This window comes from Taudactylus pleione, unplaced genomic scaffold (genome assembly GCF_031769625.1).
Source record: "Taudactylus pleione unplaced genomic scaffold, aTauple2 ptg001573l, whole genome shotgun sequence".
NCBI lineage: Eukaryota > Metazoa > Chordata > Amphibia > Anura > Myobatrachidae > Taudactylus > Taudactylus pleione.
In genome coordinates, this window is record NW_028285970.1 from 6,654,488 (window position 1) to 6,673,733 (window position 19,246).

Below are 19,246 nucleotides of genomic sequence, written 5' to 3' on the forward strand. Positions count from 1 at the left end.
AGCTGGTATCTTAACTGGTTCTTCCGCTGTTAGAATTAAAGAATACCAGAAAGATATACCCCCTTTGCGAGAATTTGAGAATATACGTGAACAAACATGAGAAGGGATCATACCAGTCAACCCTACTAAATGTGGGAAAGTTGAACCCAATGTTTGATTTGAAGAAATTTGTAAAAATCTCTAGAAGGAATAGAGAACCTAGCTTGTAATTGGGCAAAAGAAAGGAGAGTGTTATTTATAAAAAAATCATGAAGGGTACGAATACTTTTGGGGTGCCAAGAGGATAAATTTAAATTTGGAATTGTGAGAGGCCCTGAATAGAGAGATGTAAAGATGGCAGGTTAAATTGTAGGAGGGTGGATAGACTATCCCACGCTTTTAAAGAAGCTAATGTAGCTCTAGATATATTTTTTAAGGACTTTCTAGAGCTGGGTGGAACCCAAAGTAAATCACAGAGGGGGAATTTGTCGAACATATCACTTTCCAACTTAACCCAAGGTTTAGGATTGAGAACATTTGACCAGTCACTAAGTTGATTGATCAGACATGCAGTTTGGTAAAGTGCTAAATTGGGATAAGTCAAACCCCCTGATGATCTAGACATCATCAGATATTTCTTAGCAATCCTGACTCTCTTGTTATTCCAGATATATTTATTCAGCACTGCATTAAATCTATTTAGCCATGAGAGAGGGAGGGTCCTGGGAATTGATCTAAATAAATACATAAGTTTGGGGAGAAGAGTCATTTTGACGGCCGCCATTCTGCCCATCCAGGAAACCTTGTGATTCATCCTCTTTTGTGTAAGTAATAAATTGGTTCAATAAGGGGCCATAATTAAATTCAAGGAGAGTGTCTTCTTTAGCTGACAAAGAAATACCGAGATAGCGGAGAGACTGTGTTTGCCAATTGTAATTATAGCGAGATTTAAGAGAATACAGAAGCTGGGGTGGGACATTTATTGCTAATACTTCCGTTTTAGATGTATTTAATTTATAATATGAGGCCGCAGAATAACTATTAAACAGCTGTTGTAAATTTGAAAGAGAGGTTTCCGGATGTGTTACAAACAGAAGGACATCGTACGCAAAAAGACAAATTCTATGGTGTGACCCGTTTATAAGAGGGCCATGAAGAAGGGAGGTAGTGCGGATATATTCTGCTAAAGGTTCTATTGCTAAAACAAAAATCAAGGGAGATAAAGGACAGCCCTGTCTGGTACCATTGCTTATAGGGAACAAAGAATATAAGAAACCATTGCAACAAACACCTGCTCCGGGGGCACTATAAAGTGCAAGAATGGCATCTAAGAACCATCCTGTAAAACCAAATTTGGAGAGTACAGCCTTCATGAATCCCCAGTGCAGCCTGGCTTTCTCGGTGTCTAATGAAAGTGCCAGAAGCGGGTCCCCGACCTGTGAAAAATGTTCAATGACTTTGTGTGTTATCTGGAGCTTGTCGGCCCATCACAAAACCAACCTGATCTGGGTTAATCAAATCAGGGAGTAACAGATTTAGTCTGTTGGCTACCATTTTCGCATATAATTTAATATCAGTGTTCAATAGAGCTATGGGCCTATAATTTTGGACATGGGTGGGGTCCTTGCCCGGTTTAAGGATAGTTATAATTCGAGCTTCAAGCATCTCAGGAGGAAATGAGCATGAATTGGTCCCCGCCTCAAACACCCCCATCAGCGCTGGTATAAGGTCCGATTGAAACTCCGTATAGAAATTGTTAGAGAAGCCATCAGGTCCAGGCGCTTTATCACGTTTCAAGGATTTGATGGCATTTCTCATCTCTCCCTCTGTCCAGGGGGTATTTAAAGAAACTAGTGACTGTTCAGTAAGGGAGTGCAGAGCAAGATCTGATAGAAAAGCAGAGATAGTCTCTGATGTGGGTTGAGCTGTGTGTACATCATCTTTCAAATTATAGAGACGCGAGTAATACTCTGCAAAGGCATTAGAAATGTCTAGTGAGTTGGTCAATTTGGCTCCAGAACAATTATAGAGGGCCCGAACAGAAGCACGAGCCTCTTTTCCTCTCAACTTCCGGGCTAAAAGTCGGGATGCCCTGTTACCATCCACGTAAAATCTTTGATTTATCCTATCAGTTGTAAATTTAATCTTTTTCAAAGTGTATATCTCTAATTCTTCTCCAACTTTAAGGATTTTTTGGAAAAGTACAGAGTTGGAAGGATCAGATTTATGTTGATCTTCCAGGTCCCGAAGTCTAGTTTCTACTTCTTTTTGTTTTTGAGCTTGTTGACGCTTAATTCTAGATGCTACTTGGATTACCGATCCTCTAAGAACTGCCTTAAGGGCACACCAAAAATTAAAGGGAGTAGTATCCGTGGGTTTATTATATTGAAAGTATTCTGATAGGGCAGACTGAATGGCCTGCCTCACCTCAGTAGAGGATAAAAGAAAATTATTGAACCTCCATGGTCTACTGGAGGGGAAAGATGCACTACAATCCCACTAAATTGTCAAAGGGGCATGATCAGACCATGTGATAGGGAGAATATTTGCACCTCTAATCTGTTGGAGGGAGCATTTATCCATAAGAGCAAGGTCGATCCTGGAATATGATCCATGAACCCGAGAGACAAAGGTGTAATCACGGGTCGTGGGGTGCATTGCTCGCCAAACATCATACAGACCATACTCCAGAATTGACCGGCCAAAAGCCCCCGATACACCAGCAGGGTCAGTAGCAGTGCCACCACCTATATTATTGGATTTATACACACATGGGTCTAGAACTAAATTAAAATTGCCGAGTAAGATAATCTGACCTGAGCACACAGTCTGGGTAACCCTGAAAAATGTCCTGATGAATGACAATTACCCTCCAGCTCTCCCATCAAGACAAGATATCTACCAAAGGGGTCTGCTACTTGGGATTTTAAACCAAAGTTACAGTTGCGGTGAAAAATAATTGCCACTCCCCTTTTCTTTGTGGAACCTGATGCAAAATAATCATACGGATAATGAGGGTCAGAAAAAGTGGGAGAGGCATCTTTGGCAAAATGAGTTTCCTGAATCGCTATTACATCCATTTTGTCAGTTCTAAAATAGCGGAGGGCAATCTTACGTTTCTGAGGGGAATTTAAACCCTTAGCATTGATAGACATGAGATTCACCATTTTAACAAATCTAAAAACATGCGTAAACAGAGAAAGAACATCCTATCTGTCCTGGGTTGATCAACATTGGCTTAAAGATATAAAAAAAGTTAAGCAATATATAGCCTGCAAATTGGATCAAAAAAGAAAAATAAAAGAAAATAAAAGAGAATATAAATAGAAATGACAGCACGGCGGGAGTCATAGGGGCCACTAAACAGAGTGGTGAAAATGGTAGAACCACGGGGGTAGTGACACGTTTCCCACCACCTGGGAACAAAATAACAAATAACACTCAAAAATAATAAAGCAAAACACACACCGAATGTATCTGAAAAAACAAATACTACTTAAAAGATAGGAAAGGAAAAACAAAAAAATAAGCCTATTTTAGCAATAATAGACATAGAAAATAGTATTAAAGCATATACACCTTACATCAATCAATATTGAAAATAAGTAAAATGTAGAAAATAGTTATCATAATCTATATCTGTGTAACATATAGAAAAAACAATTGGAGTTTCAAGAAACTGCATAAACCAGAAAACTTAAATAAAATGTCCAGCGACCACTATATAGGAGACATCATAAACATGGATGCAAGAACCAAATTAAGATAAAGAAATGCAGATCGTAAAACAGTCAACCGTTTTTGCCTGCTAAGAGCCAATCAGAACTGATTGTAGGAATATGTTCAGTAGATTTCGTAGTTTATGGGATCCGACAAAGATCCAGTGCCTTCATACCGTCTTCCGGGGAGCATAGCACTTTTGTAGATCCATCGTAAGTGACAACAAGTTTTGTTGGAAACCCCCATCTATATTGGATTTGAGCTTGACGTAAAGTTGATGTGATGCTAGAGAAGGATCTTCTTTTATTTAATGTAGCCGGGGAGACATCTCCAAAAATTAGTAAGTTGCCCAATACATCGGAGGAAGATCCAGCCTCTCTAGATATTCGAAGTAGACGCTCCTTCACGTGAAAATAGTGCATCCTCATAATAGTGTGTCGCGGAGAGGCTTCAGGGGCATGCGAGCTTTAGGGAGACGATGAATACGGTCTAATAGAAATTGTGTAGAAGGCATGTCTGGGATTCGTTTCTGGAATAGGGTCAAAGCAAACTCAGGAAGCTCCGAAAGCTGTATCGACTCCGGAATTCCACGATTTTAAGGTTATTTCTGCGAGCCCTGTCTTCAAGGTCAGCCATTTTGTCCCAAAGTGCAGAGAATTCCGCTTGGGTAGTTTCGTGAGCGGATATTAGGTCATTGTGAGAGGCGACAACCTCTCCCATCTTATTCTCGAGAAGGTCCGTACGGCCACCTAGTTCAGCAACATCATGCTTCAATTCCCCAACAGTAGAAGATAATTCGGCTGTGATATCTTTCTTAAGATCACCTAGGAGCTGCAGCATGCGCCACACAGTGATAGGTTCGTCCATAGAAGCATCATCTGAGGGAGCATGTGTGGATGAAGCTGAAGGGGGAGAAGCAGATTTATCTTGTGACATTCGCGGTCGTGGAGATTGTATGGAGTCTTTCGGCAGTGGAGGGGTCGCAGATGCAGCCTTGAAGAAACTCACCGGAGGGATACCTTTAGCTGGTTTAGGGATCTTCTTAGGCCCCATGTTGACTGGATATATGACCAATTGAAAAAATAGCTTATAAGTAATCACTGGAAAAATGGGGATATGCTATGCAGTGTGTAGTTGCGACCATCGGGGCTTGCGACGAGACCCTTGTGGTAGGGTCTCGTCTGCCGCAAGCCCCAGAGAGCTTTCGGCTCTCATAGAGCCGGAAGATCTCCCACTGACATCACTGGTGATGTCAGTGGGGCCGCCCACAAACGGCAAGCGTTCGCTTGGGAACGCCTCTGTTTGTGAAACCACCCCCCGCCACGCCTACAAAACGGGGCGAGCTGTCGATCAACATCGACAGCCGCCCCTTTTGTAGTGAGCCCTGGAGCGAGAGAATTTCTCTCTCACTCTGGGGCTTGCGCACGCGCAGAGCGACCACTGCGCATGCGCACAGCCAAACATCAACCCGCTTGCGAGCACTCGGGCGCTTGCGAGCGGGTCTGAATGAGACCCAGAGTGAAAAGTGATAAGGTGCCAGCCAATCAGCTCCCAACTGTCATTTGTCAAACACAGCCTGTGAGATGGCAGTCGGGAGCTGATTGGCTGGCACCTTATCACTTTTCACTCTGTCTCCTAACACTGCTTAGTAAATAGACCCCTAAATCAGTTATGTTTCTATTTAATTGTTAGTAAAAACTTGTTTTGTTTCTCAAGACACCTCAGAGTGTGTGAATTGATGACCATAATCTTATATTATTTACATGTCAATTTGTGGAGAAACAGGTATCCATTGTAATTACTTTACATTTGTGAAAAAAATTGGCAACACAATTTATGATTATTTTATGATGATCATTGAATTAGAACAGTAGATACTCATGGCCTAAACATGCTGAAGGTAGCCTTCTTGTATGCTGAACCAACTTTCATGCTAATACAGCCTGTCATGTCACACAAAGCACCTCATGTCTTATTGATGTTACTACTATCCTTGAGAATTAATATAACACATTTTTATAAATATACAGTAGGGTCAACCCACTTACATTATCCACGATGACCAGTAAACTTGAAATCAAAGTAGGTTATGGAAGTTGACATTCTTTGATAAAACCTTGGTCAAGTCTCCTACATGCAATAATCGTGTTTATTTTCATAGCACTAAGTTAAAACATTGGCCGAAATTGCTTAGTGATTTATTGGCGAAACATTGCCCAGGATGATCTATTACAATTTCCAAATGAAAAGCAGCGCCTGTTTACTGTACAACCTGTTCTTTGTACATCACAAGCTTAAAGTGGCTGAAAATTCCTGAAGTGAATGCAAAGAATGAGACTTCACTTCCTCTAAGAGCTGGCTAGACTTGTGCATTACATAGAGATGCATGGCAGAGTTCTTAGACGCAGCAATGGATTAACATGATGAGTCTGTTTCTCACATCTTACATTGTTTATCCTCCAGGAACGAGTGAAATCTGTTTTTCATGCCAAAGAGTTTGGAAAAATAATCAATTTTAAAACTCCGGAAGATGCCAAGGTAAATACAATAATATTAATTGCAATATTCAAAGTGGAAGCACTGGGAAAGAAGAATTATTATTGGCTTGCATAAGGGTTGGAAAAAAATATGAATGTTTTTTGTTTGCAACGTTTTTTTGGTTTATTTTTTTTTTTTGCATTAATGTTTTAAAGAAAAAAAAAATGGAATCCTGCTTATTAATATTGTGAAACATTGCTATGTATTAGAGACCTTGATCAACCAGGGTTGAAAAAAAATGTTTTTTGGGGGTTTTTTTTTTACTTTTTTTTGTTTTTTTCAACCCTGGCTTGCATGAAGGGGGGGCAGAGCCTTCCTGTATTTTACCGTATGGGTTTTGTTTGTATACTTTGTTATTTATGTGATTGGTCTGGACTGTAATATGCAATAAGACCAGCTGTATTGCATTATACACAGTGCAATATATATGGGATTAATGTACCTCTGTTGTTACAAATTGTTACACAGTTTAAGTTGGAAAAGCGTGCCAGCTGCCAATTTAGCCACACAGTGTGAAAAAATATCAGTCTGATAAATTCCCTGAATCAATCAATCCATAATGTCCGCTACTAATTATATCTACAGGTACTATTTCTTGTAAGAAGTGGATACAATTTTTATTTTTTTAAATCTGATAGTGAATTTGCCATTGCCAATAGCGTAGCCCCCTTACTGTAAGTGTTCCTATGCTCATGGTGAAACCGTCTTTCTTCCTCCTCTGCATGTTGTTCTTTTGTTCCAATTCTACATCATATAGCTGCACTTGACTAAATGATCAACGTATGTTACTCAATTCTTTTGCTCTGAAATCCTACCACTATATTAGATCATAATCCAACTATTTTACTCCCAGTAATAAACGTCTGTTCCTGTTCCAATCTCCACTATGAGGCATGCTTTCTGATATAGGGGCTGATTCTGAGTTGGGATCAAAGCAAAAAAGAGCAAGTGACTGTGCACCTTAGTAAATCCATGCTGCACTGCAGGAGGGGCAGATATAAAATGTGCAGAGAGATTAAACCCAAGTACACGTTATACGATGCGATGCTACTCTCAATTTCACTAACCCAAACAGGAGTTATAGAGCATACACACTGTGTACAATATATCATGTCAGAGGATTGTATCCAGAGCTGGACTAAGGCTTTGGGGGCCCGGGCATTTAAGGCTGGGGGCCCTAGAGAGCAACATTTGGGACACGGGGATCAAGTCCTCATGTGCAAGCCTTGGGCACGCTAACAAAAATGGGGCATGGCCACATAGCATGTGACCATTTCATTTCACGCTGAGGGCATGCACATCGCTTTCCTAGATGCTGGGCTTCCCTCCCTACTTTTCCTCAAACCCACGGGTGAGACAGCATCCACAAAACAGGGCTGTCACACCTCAATTGTGATGGTTGAGGGTATGCAGACATACTCTACTTATGTACTATTGTACACATAGCTACTTATATACAGTCACACACTTATACACTTACATCATGTCATACACATACTGAACATATATAGTTACACACTTATACACATAACGGTCACATATACAGTGACATGTGGTGAGGTCAATGGTTGGGGAGGCACACATGGAGATGGGTCGGAGTGCTGGGAGCCACTCTCATCCCCTACTCACTGTAACTCTCCCCTCACTACACTAAGCTTCAGTGTCCATTGATTCTCCTACCTGCATCACTGTTTCTTCTGTTGACTGCGCTCCGATCTCTAAACACTGCAGTGCACTTCCTGGTCACATGACACATACAAGCTGTCCATCAGTGCTCAAGGCATGCCATCTGTACTCAGAGGCATGCCTCTATTATCTCTCTTTCTGTGCAGCTTACTGACGGTGGTGTGGCCCCATCCCAGCTAAGAGAGGCTGAGCTGTTGCTGCCTCATCTCTCGCCTCCCTGCAGTCCCAGGGAGCTCCACAAAGCTGGTGTTAACTCTAAAAATGATTACAATAAACAAAGAAGATGTTTATAAGTTATAAAGATCTTCTTTGTATTTTTCTAATCATTTTTATATCAAATGTCAGGTGTATGACAGGAGAGGCTCTACCTACCCTGACTGCACGTCCCTGCAGTCACATACACATAGTCTCACACACATGCAGTCACATACTGCATATACATACAGAAAGTATGGTGTCCTCCTTCCCATTTACCTTACACTCTGGTACACTGGCTGCAGCTGCTTCTCCTCCCTTCCTCTCTCCCATCCATGCTGCTAGACCTGACTTCACACAATGCTGTGTAGCCCCACCCCATACATGGACTCCACCTCCGCCATTCCTCTCCTCAATTTTTTCAGATCGCAGTGCTCTACTACAGCACCACAGCTGCGATCAAAGACATGGGGGCCTTCTGAGAGAGGAGGGGCACTTACACCCTGTGCCCCCTTCCTTAATCCAGCTCTGACTGTATAAATAATCTTTTCTCCTGTACACACTATGCAATCATTGTGTAGATCACTGGCAGTTCAGGCGACCTCTTCAAAGGAAAGATTGGACCTATATATCTTCTGGTCTTCCGGTTGTGCGTACATACCACACAATGTGCACCACCTCGTTCATTGAATGGTCCCATCTGACGTGCAGCACAGAGTTACATTGATGATTCATTGTTTTTAAAAGTGGGTCACACACAGATGAATAATGGTCCTTTGCTTTCTAGTAAAAATAAAAGGGTACAACTTAGGGTGGATACACACCTGAACGATATCAACCCGATTTAGCGAAATCAGAACAACAAATTGGCATATCGTGCAGTGTGTATGCCCAATTTGCTGTGCTGCAACCACACGATATCACATGTATGGCTGTACATATTAATGAAGGACGGAACAGTGGTTGTTCCGTCGTTCATTAAATCTTTTAAGTGCACCAGCAATCCTGCGATTTCCAGGGTGAAAGCAAATTGCCCTAAACATCGGCACGATTGCCGGTCGTTAAGGTGTGTACCCAGCCATAGATGACAGATTGGTGCTCATGTATTCACAGCACCCACTTGATGGAGTGATAACATATCTAGAAGGCGTCACTAGGGGTTGGTGTCACCCCGGTGTGGTACCTCAGAAATAATACTGGATTAATATTGAAATTCATTATTTGTTTGTTACAATCAAATGGTAATTTCAATACAATCCACTTTTACTTCAGGAAAAATAATATACTGTATATTCCATTAAACGACAGTATTAGTATAATATATATACATACATTTTATTTATATATATATATATATATATATATAGTACAAGTGTTTGTAAATACTATTACTAACTTTCAATACACACTGGCAGGTAGATGAAACGGCTGACAGCTGAGCCACCCAGTGAAATTTACAGAAGACTGAGCCTAACGGGGCCTATCCATTACCCGACTTTGCGAACAATGCGACCAAAACCAGGACCAGCGATGCGTGTGCACGACCTTGCCAACCCTGACTATCTACTGAACATGCCCGTCAACCTAACGACACTCGTCAGGTTCGGCATGTTCAGAGACAGGAGGTCGGGCTCCTGCACTCAATGACGTTCAGTGAACGCGGTTCAGTGCGGGCACCGCACCTCAGCGACCTAAAGGTCTGAACGCTAGACATTCAGTCTTTCAGGTCGCCTAGCGGATAGGCCCCTTAAGGAGAGCACTGGGTCCATGCTTTAATGCAGGTCAGGTCCTCCCTCTTGGCAGTGCTCAGTCTCCTCCCACTTCTCCCTTATTAAATGACAAGCAGAGCAGGGGTGCGTGATGACATCACCGCGGCTGGCGGCCAGAGCTTACATGAATAGGAACGAACTCCCGGTAACGGTGTGCAGTTCCAATCAGTGTGGGCTTGATTTCAGTGAGTCAGTCTGTCCTGACTCCAAGCCCATGATTGCAGCCTTGGTGCTGGGGAGTGCGGACATGTCTGTCAGTGGATGGGGTGTGGGTGCAGCTTTTTGGTGACACCTGGGTGCGGGGTGCACCCCCTAGGGACACAACTGAACATAACCATTGTCAAACACTGATTAGTACACATAAGGCCACCCTATATTCTTTGCTGAATTTAATTGTTAGCCTATTATTGAGCAATGCATGTAAGAGACCGATTTTCCTTGCAACAATTCTTTAATGTAAAGCGGATATATCTTATTGGATTCTTCCTGGGGTCTGCTCTGAGTAACCATTTTCTTTCATGAGTCCCGGCGGTTAGTGTCTCCTAATAACAGCTGAAGTCTGGGGCTGTGCGACTCCACATTAGTAGTTGTGAGCTGGGCGACAAATACAATGTAGCAATCAAGGGCATTAGTCCTCCCGCTCACACACACTTCCATGGCTATTATAAAGGAAAGATCTTTACTGCTATAACTAATAAATGCATTTTAAATTGTAACTGTTTTTCCATGAAAAACCCCTTTTAATATTTGCATTTACTTCCTCCTATGTAAATTTCTGTTCAGAAAGACATCAACATTAGAATGATAAGTGTTTGCCATTAGCTATGGAGTGTCATTCATTTAAATCATGAAATATTTTGTATTTTCATCTACCTGACTTGTCATATAAGGTCTAAAATTTGGGCCAAATACTAACTGTAAGCTGTGCAATTATTTCTCCTGCAATATTTCTGCTAAACGATTGTCATTTATTTTCACAGTGGATTTTGTCTAAATTGGAAGAAGTCCGAGATCTCCAACCAAAGTCATAAGAGATGTATCCAGTCACCCTCTGTTCCCCACACTGGACTTTGTCATTACTATTTCTACATTTCATAAATCACAAGTTATCACTTCCTTTCATTTGGTTCAACACTTTTTCATTAAGAGATTAACTTATATATATTATTATTCTTACCAAATGAACTCTTCATGTAACGTTACCAAATTATTTTTTGTTATATGTACACATATTGCACATATATGATTTGACTTTTGACTGTGCAATTATTCCTACTAAACGATCCCCAACTCAATTTGTATATTTAATATTGTATTCAATATTTATTTGTATCCAATACTGGAGAAATATGCAACTTTAATATAGAAGTATAATGTAACAATGTATTAAACCATCTTTTACATGTAGGATGGGTATGGAAAAAAGATGTCATTATATTGTACTGCTAGAATAATTTGACTGCAACTCCATATAAAACTTAGACTTGGGTGAAATTCATGTAGATAAGCTGCACAGCGTGACTTGCCTTTGGTGTGGCATTTGGCTACGTTTTCTTTATAGGACACTGCTGAACTACACTTCCCTATACAAGCATACTTACTGCATACAGGCTGACTCACGTGACTTGGAAGATCATGCATGAGGGGAATTGACCACACTGGCTGCCCGTTTCATAGTGCTTAGATCAGGCAAGCGGTAGTATGTAAGAAGAGAGCAGTTGTTGAAGCTTTGGAGGGGATCCTACAAATCAGGTCACCACATCAAAGTAAACTGTATTTATTGAGTACCACCATCAAATTAACATTTGAAATATTTTTTTTTCTTTAATGCATGAATTATCAGCTTAGTAACAAGGAACTCTTTTATTATGTACTTATTTTTGATGCTTAAAGTAAAAAAAAAAGGCTTTTTGCACTAGATATCTAAGGGAAGGATTTAAGGTTTAATCCTGCACTACACAGGAGTTACTAGTTAGTCTTTTGACACATTTTTATGGTGCTTACAAAATCCATGTCATCTGCTTTATGTACCGGTCACCTATAATGTGAAGTCATGTCATTGTCTGAAGCAAGATTCAAGAGAATGCAGCCTTCTAAATTGACTAGACTGTAATTAAGTCACTGATGTACAGTGGTGCTAGAAAGTAGGTAACCCCTTTAGAATATTCAGAACTTCTGCATAAATATGAACTTTACTGTATTCATATCTTCATCTAAGTCAGAGGTTCCAGAATTGTACTCAAGGCACCCTAACAGTCCAGGTTTTAAGGCTATCCATGCTTGAGCACAGGTGACTTAATTAGTACCTCAGTCAATTTGATTTAACCATCTGGGTTCACACATGGATATCTCTAATACCTGAACTGTAGGGTTCCTTGAGGACCGAGTTTAGGCCCCTCCGATCTAAGTAATCAAAATAAAGAAAACCCAATAAATAAAAAAATATTTTTTATTTCATTAATTTACTGATTAAAGTGATCCAACATTAAATGTCAGAAAATGTATGTGTACTCTGATTACTATAACCATTTGATTGAAGTCATTGTTAATTACATATCAGCTTGGAGGAATTTTGACCCATTAGTCTTAGAGAACAGCTTCAACTCATGGAAATTGGCAGATACTCTGACAGTTGCTTGCAGAATTTGTTAGACCAATCCAGAACTCATAGTTCCATCAATGATGGAAAGACCTCCTGGTACTGTAGTTGCAAAACAGCCCCCACTCATGATTCTGCCACCATCATGTATCATGGTTGGGTTGAGAGTGCTTGGTTTACTCCACCCATAACATTTCTAATTTAAGCTACAAAGTTATTTTATAGACTCCAATGTCCACAGAACATTCTTCCAGTAGTCTCCAGGTTATTTCAGGTGGTCTTTAGCAAACAATGGGACAGTAGAGGCTCCCATGCTCATTATACTTATTAAGCGATTGCCTGTGATGGACTCACGAACATCAACATTAGACAAGAGATGCCAGGAGAACCTTTGATGATACCGTGGGGGTCTTTGTGATCTCGAGGAATATTATATGCCTTGCATTTGGAGAGTAACAAAATGGTTATTTTCTCAATTTCTACCCCATCTGCCTCATAGTGAAGGCACAATTCTTTAGGTATCGTTCACTCTTTCAGACATCCTTGTTAATCTTGAGACATGGCATGTGTTCGCAAACTTGTGTGATAAACGCTGGTTTATGTTTTTAATGGGGCAGGTCCATCCAAACCCACACCTGTTTGTCATCCCATTGACAGACACTCCGAACTATGTAACAGAACTGATAATCCTAGAAGTTCATTTTTTAAAAATTTATTGTAATCTGAGATGATTTCTGATCATTAAATGATTTTCTATTATTTGATTTATTGGGTTTTCTTGTTTATGACTTATTTGAAGATCTGACCCCATTTCAGAATTGTTGCATAAAATTTACAGCGATTTCACAAACTTTCTAACACCACTGTTTGAGATTCTGTTCTTACTATTATTGCACCTTGCAAAATGTAACAATGTGTGCCTTCACTGTGTGTAGGTGACAAATGCCCATTAGTAGCCTGCTGTTGCATATGCTTAAAACATGTAATATTTGGACAACTGCAGGAGAATAGAATACAAGCGGAACATGATTATTCTGAACTGTTCCTATAGGCAAGTTTCATTGCTTGTTGTTCTGTTCAATTCCACATATGAATGGTTAATAAGAATAGCTGAGGCAGGCATGTGTTCTCCAGGTTTCATGTCTAAATTGCTAATATTTGAATGTTGTAACCTCCCCCCTTCACTGTGCTAGCAGTTTTATATCTACCCTTTAATACCAGAAATGAACACTATATACAAAAATCAGTTTCTTGTTAATAAATTATACATGACATTAAAAACAGTTTGATTTTTAATACTGACAAATGAATGTATACTGTACATACCATGGAAATACGAGGGGTGTGCAATAAGTTTTCGGATACACAAACCGTATTAGATTTACAAAGTGAACATTCAATTTTCTAAGTATTTGCCAGAGGAGTCTATGCAAAGTTGCATGCGCTCAAACCACTTGGTGAAGTAGCTGGACCAGTCCGAAGTAGGTATGTCTTCTACATGCTAGGTGAAGGTTTCCGCTGACTCAAAATGAATCCCAAGCATCTTGTGCTGTACGGCGAATGTCCAAGTTCCTGGATTTGTTCACGGACCAAAAAAATCCACCACTGTCCTGGAGTTGTGGGCAGGTGCATTGTCATGATGGAGAAGGGCGCCATGAGCACAAGTGCTTGAATGGTTCCTGGAAATGGGTTCCCACACTTGTGGCAGGCTTTGGTTGGCATACCAGTCCCCAGTGAAGGTGCATTGCTGCACGAGTAGTATGGTAGTTATGTGACCAATCTTGGGCACAAAAACACACCATTTACATGGCCATGCTGCGCTCACATCAGAACTTCTGTGGTGTTCGCACCTTCACCTGGGGTCCACTAGGCCAACTGTTGTTCGGGGTTGAAACTGTTGATCCAGGATTCATCGCCACTTATGATCTTTGAGTGACAGTCATCAAACCTGACCAGCATGTTGCGGCACCAAGTCACCCAAGCCTCCTTCTGCTCTCGGGTCAGCTGATGGGCCATGATTTTCGTGCAGTATTGAGTGTATGGATCCCGATGAGATGACTATCATTAACTGGGCCACAGTCACCCTGGCATCCAACTAAACTAAGGCCCGCACTGCAGCAACATTGTCCTCGGTGATGGCGGACACAGGTGGCCGCAGAGCTCTTCGTCTTCCAGGTTCCGTCTCTCACACTGAAATTCTGCAAACCACTTAAACACAGTGGGATGGTGCTTCCTCCCCAAAAGCAGCTCGCAGTTGGTCAAAACTCTCCTGCTGTTGCAGACCACAATTGTAGTCGTAGAAGATTATTGAGCTCAATAAAGTCCACTGGAGAGCAATCATTGAGCTCCATAAGGAACTCGTGAAGGAAATGAACAAGCTGACTTTTTCGGCTTGCAGTGCTGCTTATATTCGGTTCTGTACCCTTAAGTTTCACAAGAACTTTGGTTGTGAACTGTAATCTCTTACTAGACAGTCAGATTGTGCCTACTCTACCTATGCACTGCACATCCGGAAACTTATTGCACACCCCTCATACAATGCACTGTGAGGTTTCTACAGTCATTTCATGTACGCATGTTATGTGGGGAACTTGATAGTTTGTCCCTGTATAACAGCGATTACTGTAGTTTTGCTAATTTGGGGCAATATACTGAGAATACAAAGCGACAGTAAAAAAAAAAACCTTAAGTATTAAATAAATTTATGAAAACATTCATTACCTTTATTTATTTCTATTCTTGTGCTAATCTTCAGTATACACATGGTTAAGAAACCAGTCTTGCAGAGATATGTCACGGTCTGACAAACTATATAGAATATACAAATGAAACACAAATAAAATTGGTATAAGTCTGGGACATTTCTACCCCTTTTATGGGGCCTATCCATTAGACGACTATTTGAAGAGGTTTTGGTCGGATTGTTCAGAAAGTAGTCTAATGGATAGCCGGCAAGGACAGCAATGCGCGTGCATGCTGGGTCCTTGCCGACACAGACTACCTGTTGAACGTGACGTCAGGTTCCACCTGTTCGCAGATAGGAAACTGCTTGTGCCATCTATTCACATCGTTATGTGAATGAGATGCATTTGAAGTTGATAAGACGCTCGGCGCTAGTCACACTGAGCTCCCGCGTTGTGTGGCGCACCTGTATGCAATAAAGAATTTTTAGATGTTCTGTGCAGAACGGGTGGGCCCTACCCTGTCCTAGAATGGTGTACCTAATAAAGTGCCCACTAAACCTCTGTATGCATAAGGGCTGATACAGAGTTGGAAGCAAAAATGGTCATACATTTCTCCAAAGACATGTCTTGGAAAATAGTAGGTTGCATATTTCCGCAAATCTGCTGAGCTGTATAAATCTTCAAATGCACACACGTCTGCCTCACCACCAAATGCATCTCATCACCAGTGTGTATTTGTACCTACCCTATAACTAGGTAAGAAACTATATACATGCATGGTAGGAGGCCTATATTTATGTACAGGTTTGCATGGGCCATGTTTACCTGTACACAACCTCACTAAGCTTTCTCCCATCCCCCTCATCATTGTACATGCAGTCAGAATGCATTTCACTCTGTAGTTCTAGATAGAGATGTGTATAATTTATATATATATATCACATACACACACACACATATATATATATATATATATATATATATATATATGTGTGTGTGTGTGTGTGTGTGTATGTGATATATATATATATATACACACACACACATATATACACATTAAAAAAATACACACATATATATATACCGTCAGGTCCATAAATATTGGGACATTGACAGAATTTTCAGATTTTGGCCTCTATTCACCACCACAATGGTTTTGAAATGAAACAAACACGATGTGCTTTAACAGCAGACTTTCAGATTTAATTTGAGGGTAATTACATCCAAATCGGGTGAACGGTGTAGGAATTACAACAGTTTCAATATGTGCCTCCCACTTTTTAAGGGGCCAAAAGTAATGGGACTATCAACTGAAAAGCTATTTAATTGACAGGTGTGCGCTATTTCCTTGTTATTTCATTATCAAATAAGCAGGTAAAAGGTCTGGAGTTGGTTCTAGGTGTGACATTTGCATTTGGAATCAGTTGCTGTCAACTCTCAATATGAGATCCAAAGAGCTGTCACCATCAGTGAAGCAAGCCATCATTAGGCTGAAAAATCAAAACAAACCCATCAGAGAGGTAGCAAAAACATTAGGTGTGGCCAAATCAACTGTTTGGAACATTCATAAAAAGAAAGAACACACCGGAGAACTCAGCAACACCAAAAGACCCGGAAGACCACGGAAAACAACTGTGGTGGATGACAAAAGAATTATTTCCCTGGTGAAGAAAAACCCCTTCACAACAGTTGGCCAAATCAAGAACACTCTCCAGGAGGTAGATGTATATGTGTCAAAGTCAACAATCAAGAGAAGACTTCACAAGAGTGAATATAGAGGGTTCACCACAAGATGCAAACCATTGGTGAGCCACAAAAACAGGAAGACCAGATTAGAGTTTGCCAAACAACATCTAAAAAAGCCATTACAGTTCTGGAACAACATCCTATTGACAGATGAGACAAAGATCAACTTGTACCAGAGTGATGGGAAGAGAAGAGAAGGAAAGGAACTGCTCATGATCCAAAACATACCACCTCATCAGTGAAGCATGGTGGTGGTAGTGTCATGGCGTGGGCATGTATGGCTGCCAATGGAACTGGTTCCCTTGTATTTATTGATGATGTGACTGCTGACAAAAGCAGCAGAATGAATTCTGAAGTGTTTCGGGCAATATTATATGCTCATATTCAGTCAAATGCTTCAGAACTCATTGGACAGCGCTTCACAGTGCAGATGGACAATGACCAGAAGCATACTGCAAAAGCAACCAAAGAGTTTTTTAAGGCTAAAAAGTGGAATGTTATGCAATGGCCAAGTCAATCCCCTGACCTGAATTCGATTGAGCATGCATTTCACTTGATGAAGACAAAACTGAAGGGAAAATGCCCCAAGAACAAGCAGGAACTGAAGACATTTGCAGTAGAGGCCTGGCAGAGCATCACCAGGGATGAAACCAAGCATCTGGTGATGTCTATGCATTACAGACTTCAGGCTGTAATTGCCTGCAAAGGATTTGCAACAAATTATTAAAAAGTGAAAGTTAGATTTAGGATTGTTTAGTTTGCCCCATTACTTTTGGCCCCTTAAAAAGTGTGAGGCACATATAGAAACCGTTGTAATTCCTACACCGTTCACCTGATTTGGATGTAATTACCCTCAAATTAAATCTGAAAGTCTGCAGTTAAATCACATCTTGTTTGTTTCATTTCAAAGCCATTGTGGTGGTGAATAGAGGACAAAATATGAAAATTCTGTCAATGTCCCAATATTTATGGACCAAACTGTATATACACACACACAAAAAGCACTAATCCACGGCACTCACCATTCCTAGATTTGGGGTGCAACATGGTATGTGACCACATTGTTTAAATAGAAATCACAGGGGCTCTGCACTTACCATAATAACTAACAATAATAATAAACAGTGGGGTTTTGGTTCATGAATTGATCAATGCATTTAAGCTTGCAGCCCCCGTCACGGGACCCCACTTTACTGCAAGTCCCTGCTCTATTGCTCAGAATTATAACATGGACATAGCATACCCTAAGTTTAACACTAATGTAATGGCTATGTCCATGTTATAATTCTGAGCAATAGAGTAGGGACTTGCAGTAAAATGGGGTCCCGTGACGGGGGCTGCAAGCTTAAATGCATTGATCAATTCAAGAACCAAAACCCCACTGTTTATTATTATTGTTAGTTATTATTGTGAGTGAAGAGCCCCTATGAGATATATATATATATGTATATATACACACACACACACACACACATATACATACATATATATATATATATATATATACACACATACACACATGCCTATTCCTGCAAAACACTAAGCAAACTTGTGTACGTTCAGCTCTGCATCAGCTGAGTGTTCTTAATGTGGCCCTACTATATATCACATAAGTGTCAACAGATAGATAAAATTATATAGACAGACATTTACAAAAATTATACATGTGAATGGGATTGCCGTTGACATGCATTATACACATTAGAAAACATACGTATTCTAACAATAGTGATTAATTGACCTAAACTATGGATTTTTCAGTCTTTTGCCCAGATTTGAGAAAACAGAATTTATTATGCCCTTCTGGTTTCTGTCCTCCTTGACTCGCCTTTGGACATCTTTGTTTAGATTTGACAGGTATGCTCACCACCTTCCAATGTCCCCAGAGCGGTCAGGGATTGTCGCCAGTCACACACAAGACAAATCTGTTAAGTCCAGTTGGCCACATACAAAGGTGATTCAGCTCACAGGCCAAGCAAACACTTGTGGCATCACTGAGACCTGCTATTATATAGGGAAGATGACCACACACCGGTTGACAGAACTTATCTTAAAACAACGTGTGTTACTATGTCTCGTAATTATTCAGTAAATTACCATTGGGCACATATCGAGTCCACACAAGCAGTGAAATTCACTGGTATACAATATATAGCTAGTCGGAAGTAATACAATTGGGTATGCGTTTTCAAATAGGGTAGAAGCATCTGCACAAGTAGAGAAGATTAGTGGGGTGCATTGTGAAAGCGGGGAGGCTTTTTGAAATTGCTTCTATAAAAAAACAAAAAAAACACTTGAATGTAAATATAGGATAATGCTATACATATTCC

General features: G+C 40.5%; 1 protein-coding gene across 1 annotated transcript in view; it reads left to right on the forward strand.

Annotated features, from left to right (window-relative positions):
* The window catches only part of VPS13A (vacuolar protein sorting 13 homolog A), a 314,889-nt gene extending 299,688 nt beyond the window's left edge, over positions 1 to 15,201 (forward strand). Inside the window, 2 exon segments of the mRNA XM_088464073.1 lie at positions 6,163 to 6,237; positions 10,868 to 15,201. Of these exon segments, the coding sequence (XP_088320199.1) occupies positions 6,163 to 6,237; positions 10,868 to 10,918 (126 nt within the window). The 3' untranslated portion in view covers positions 10,919 to 15,201.
* The last annotated feature ends 4,045 nt before the right edge of the window (positions 15,202 to 19,246 follow it).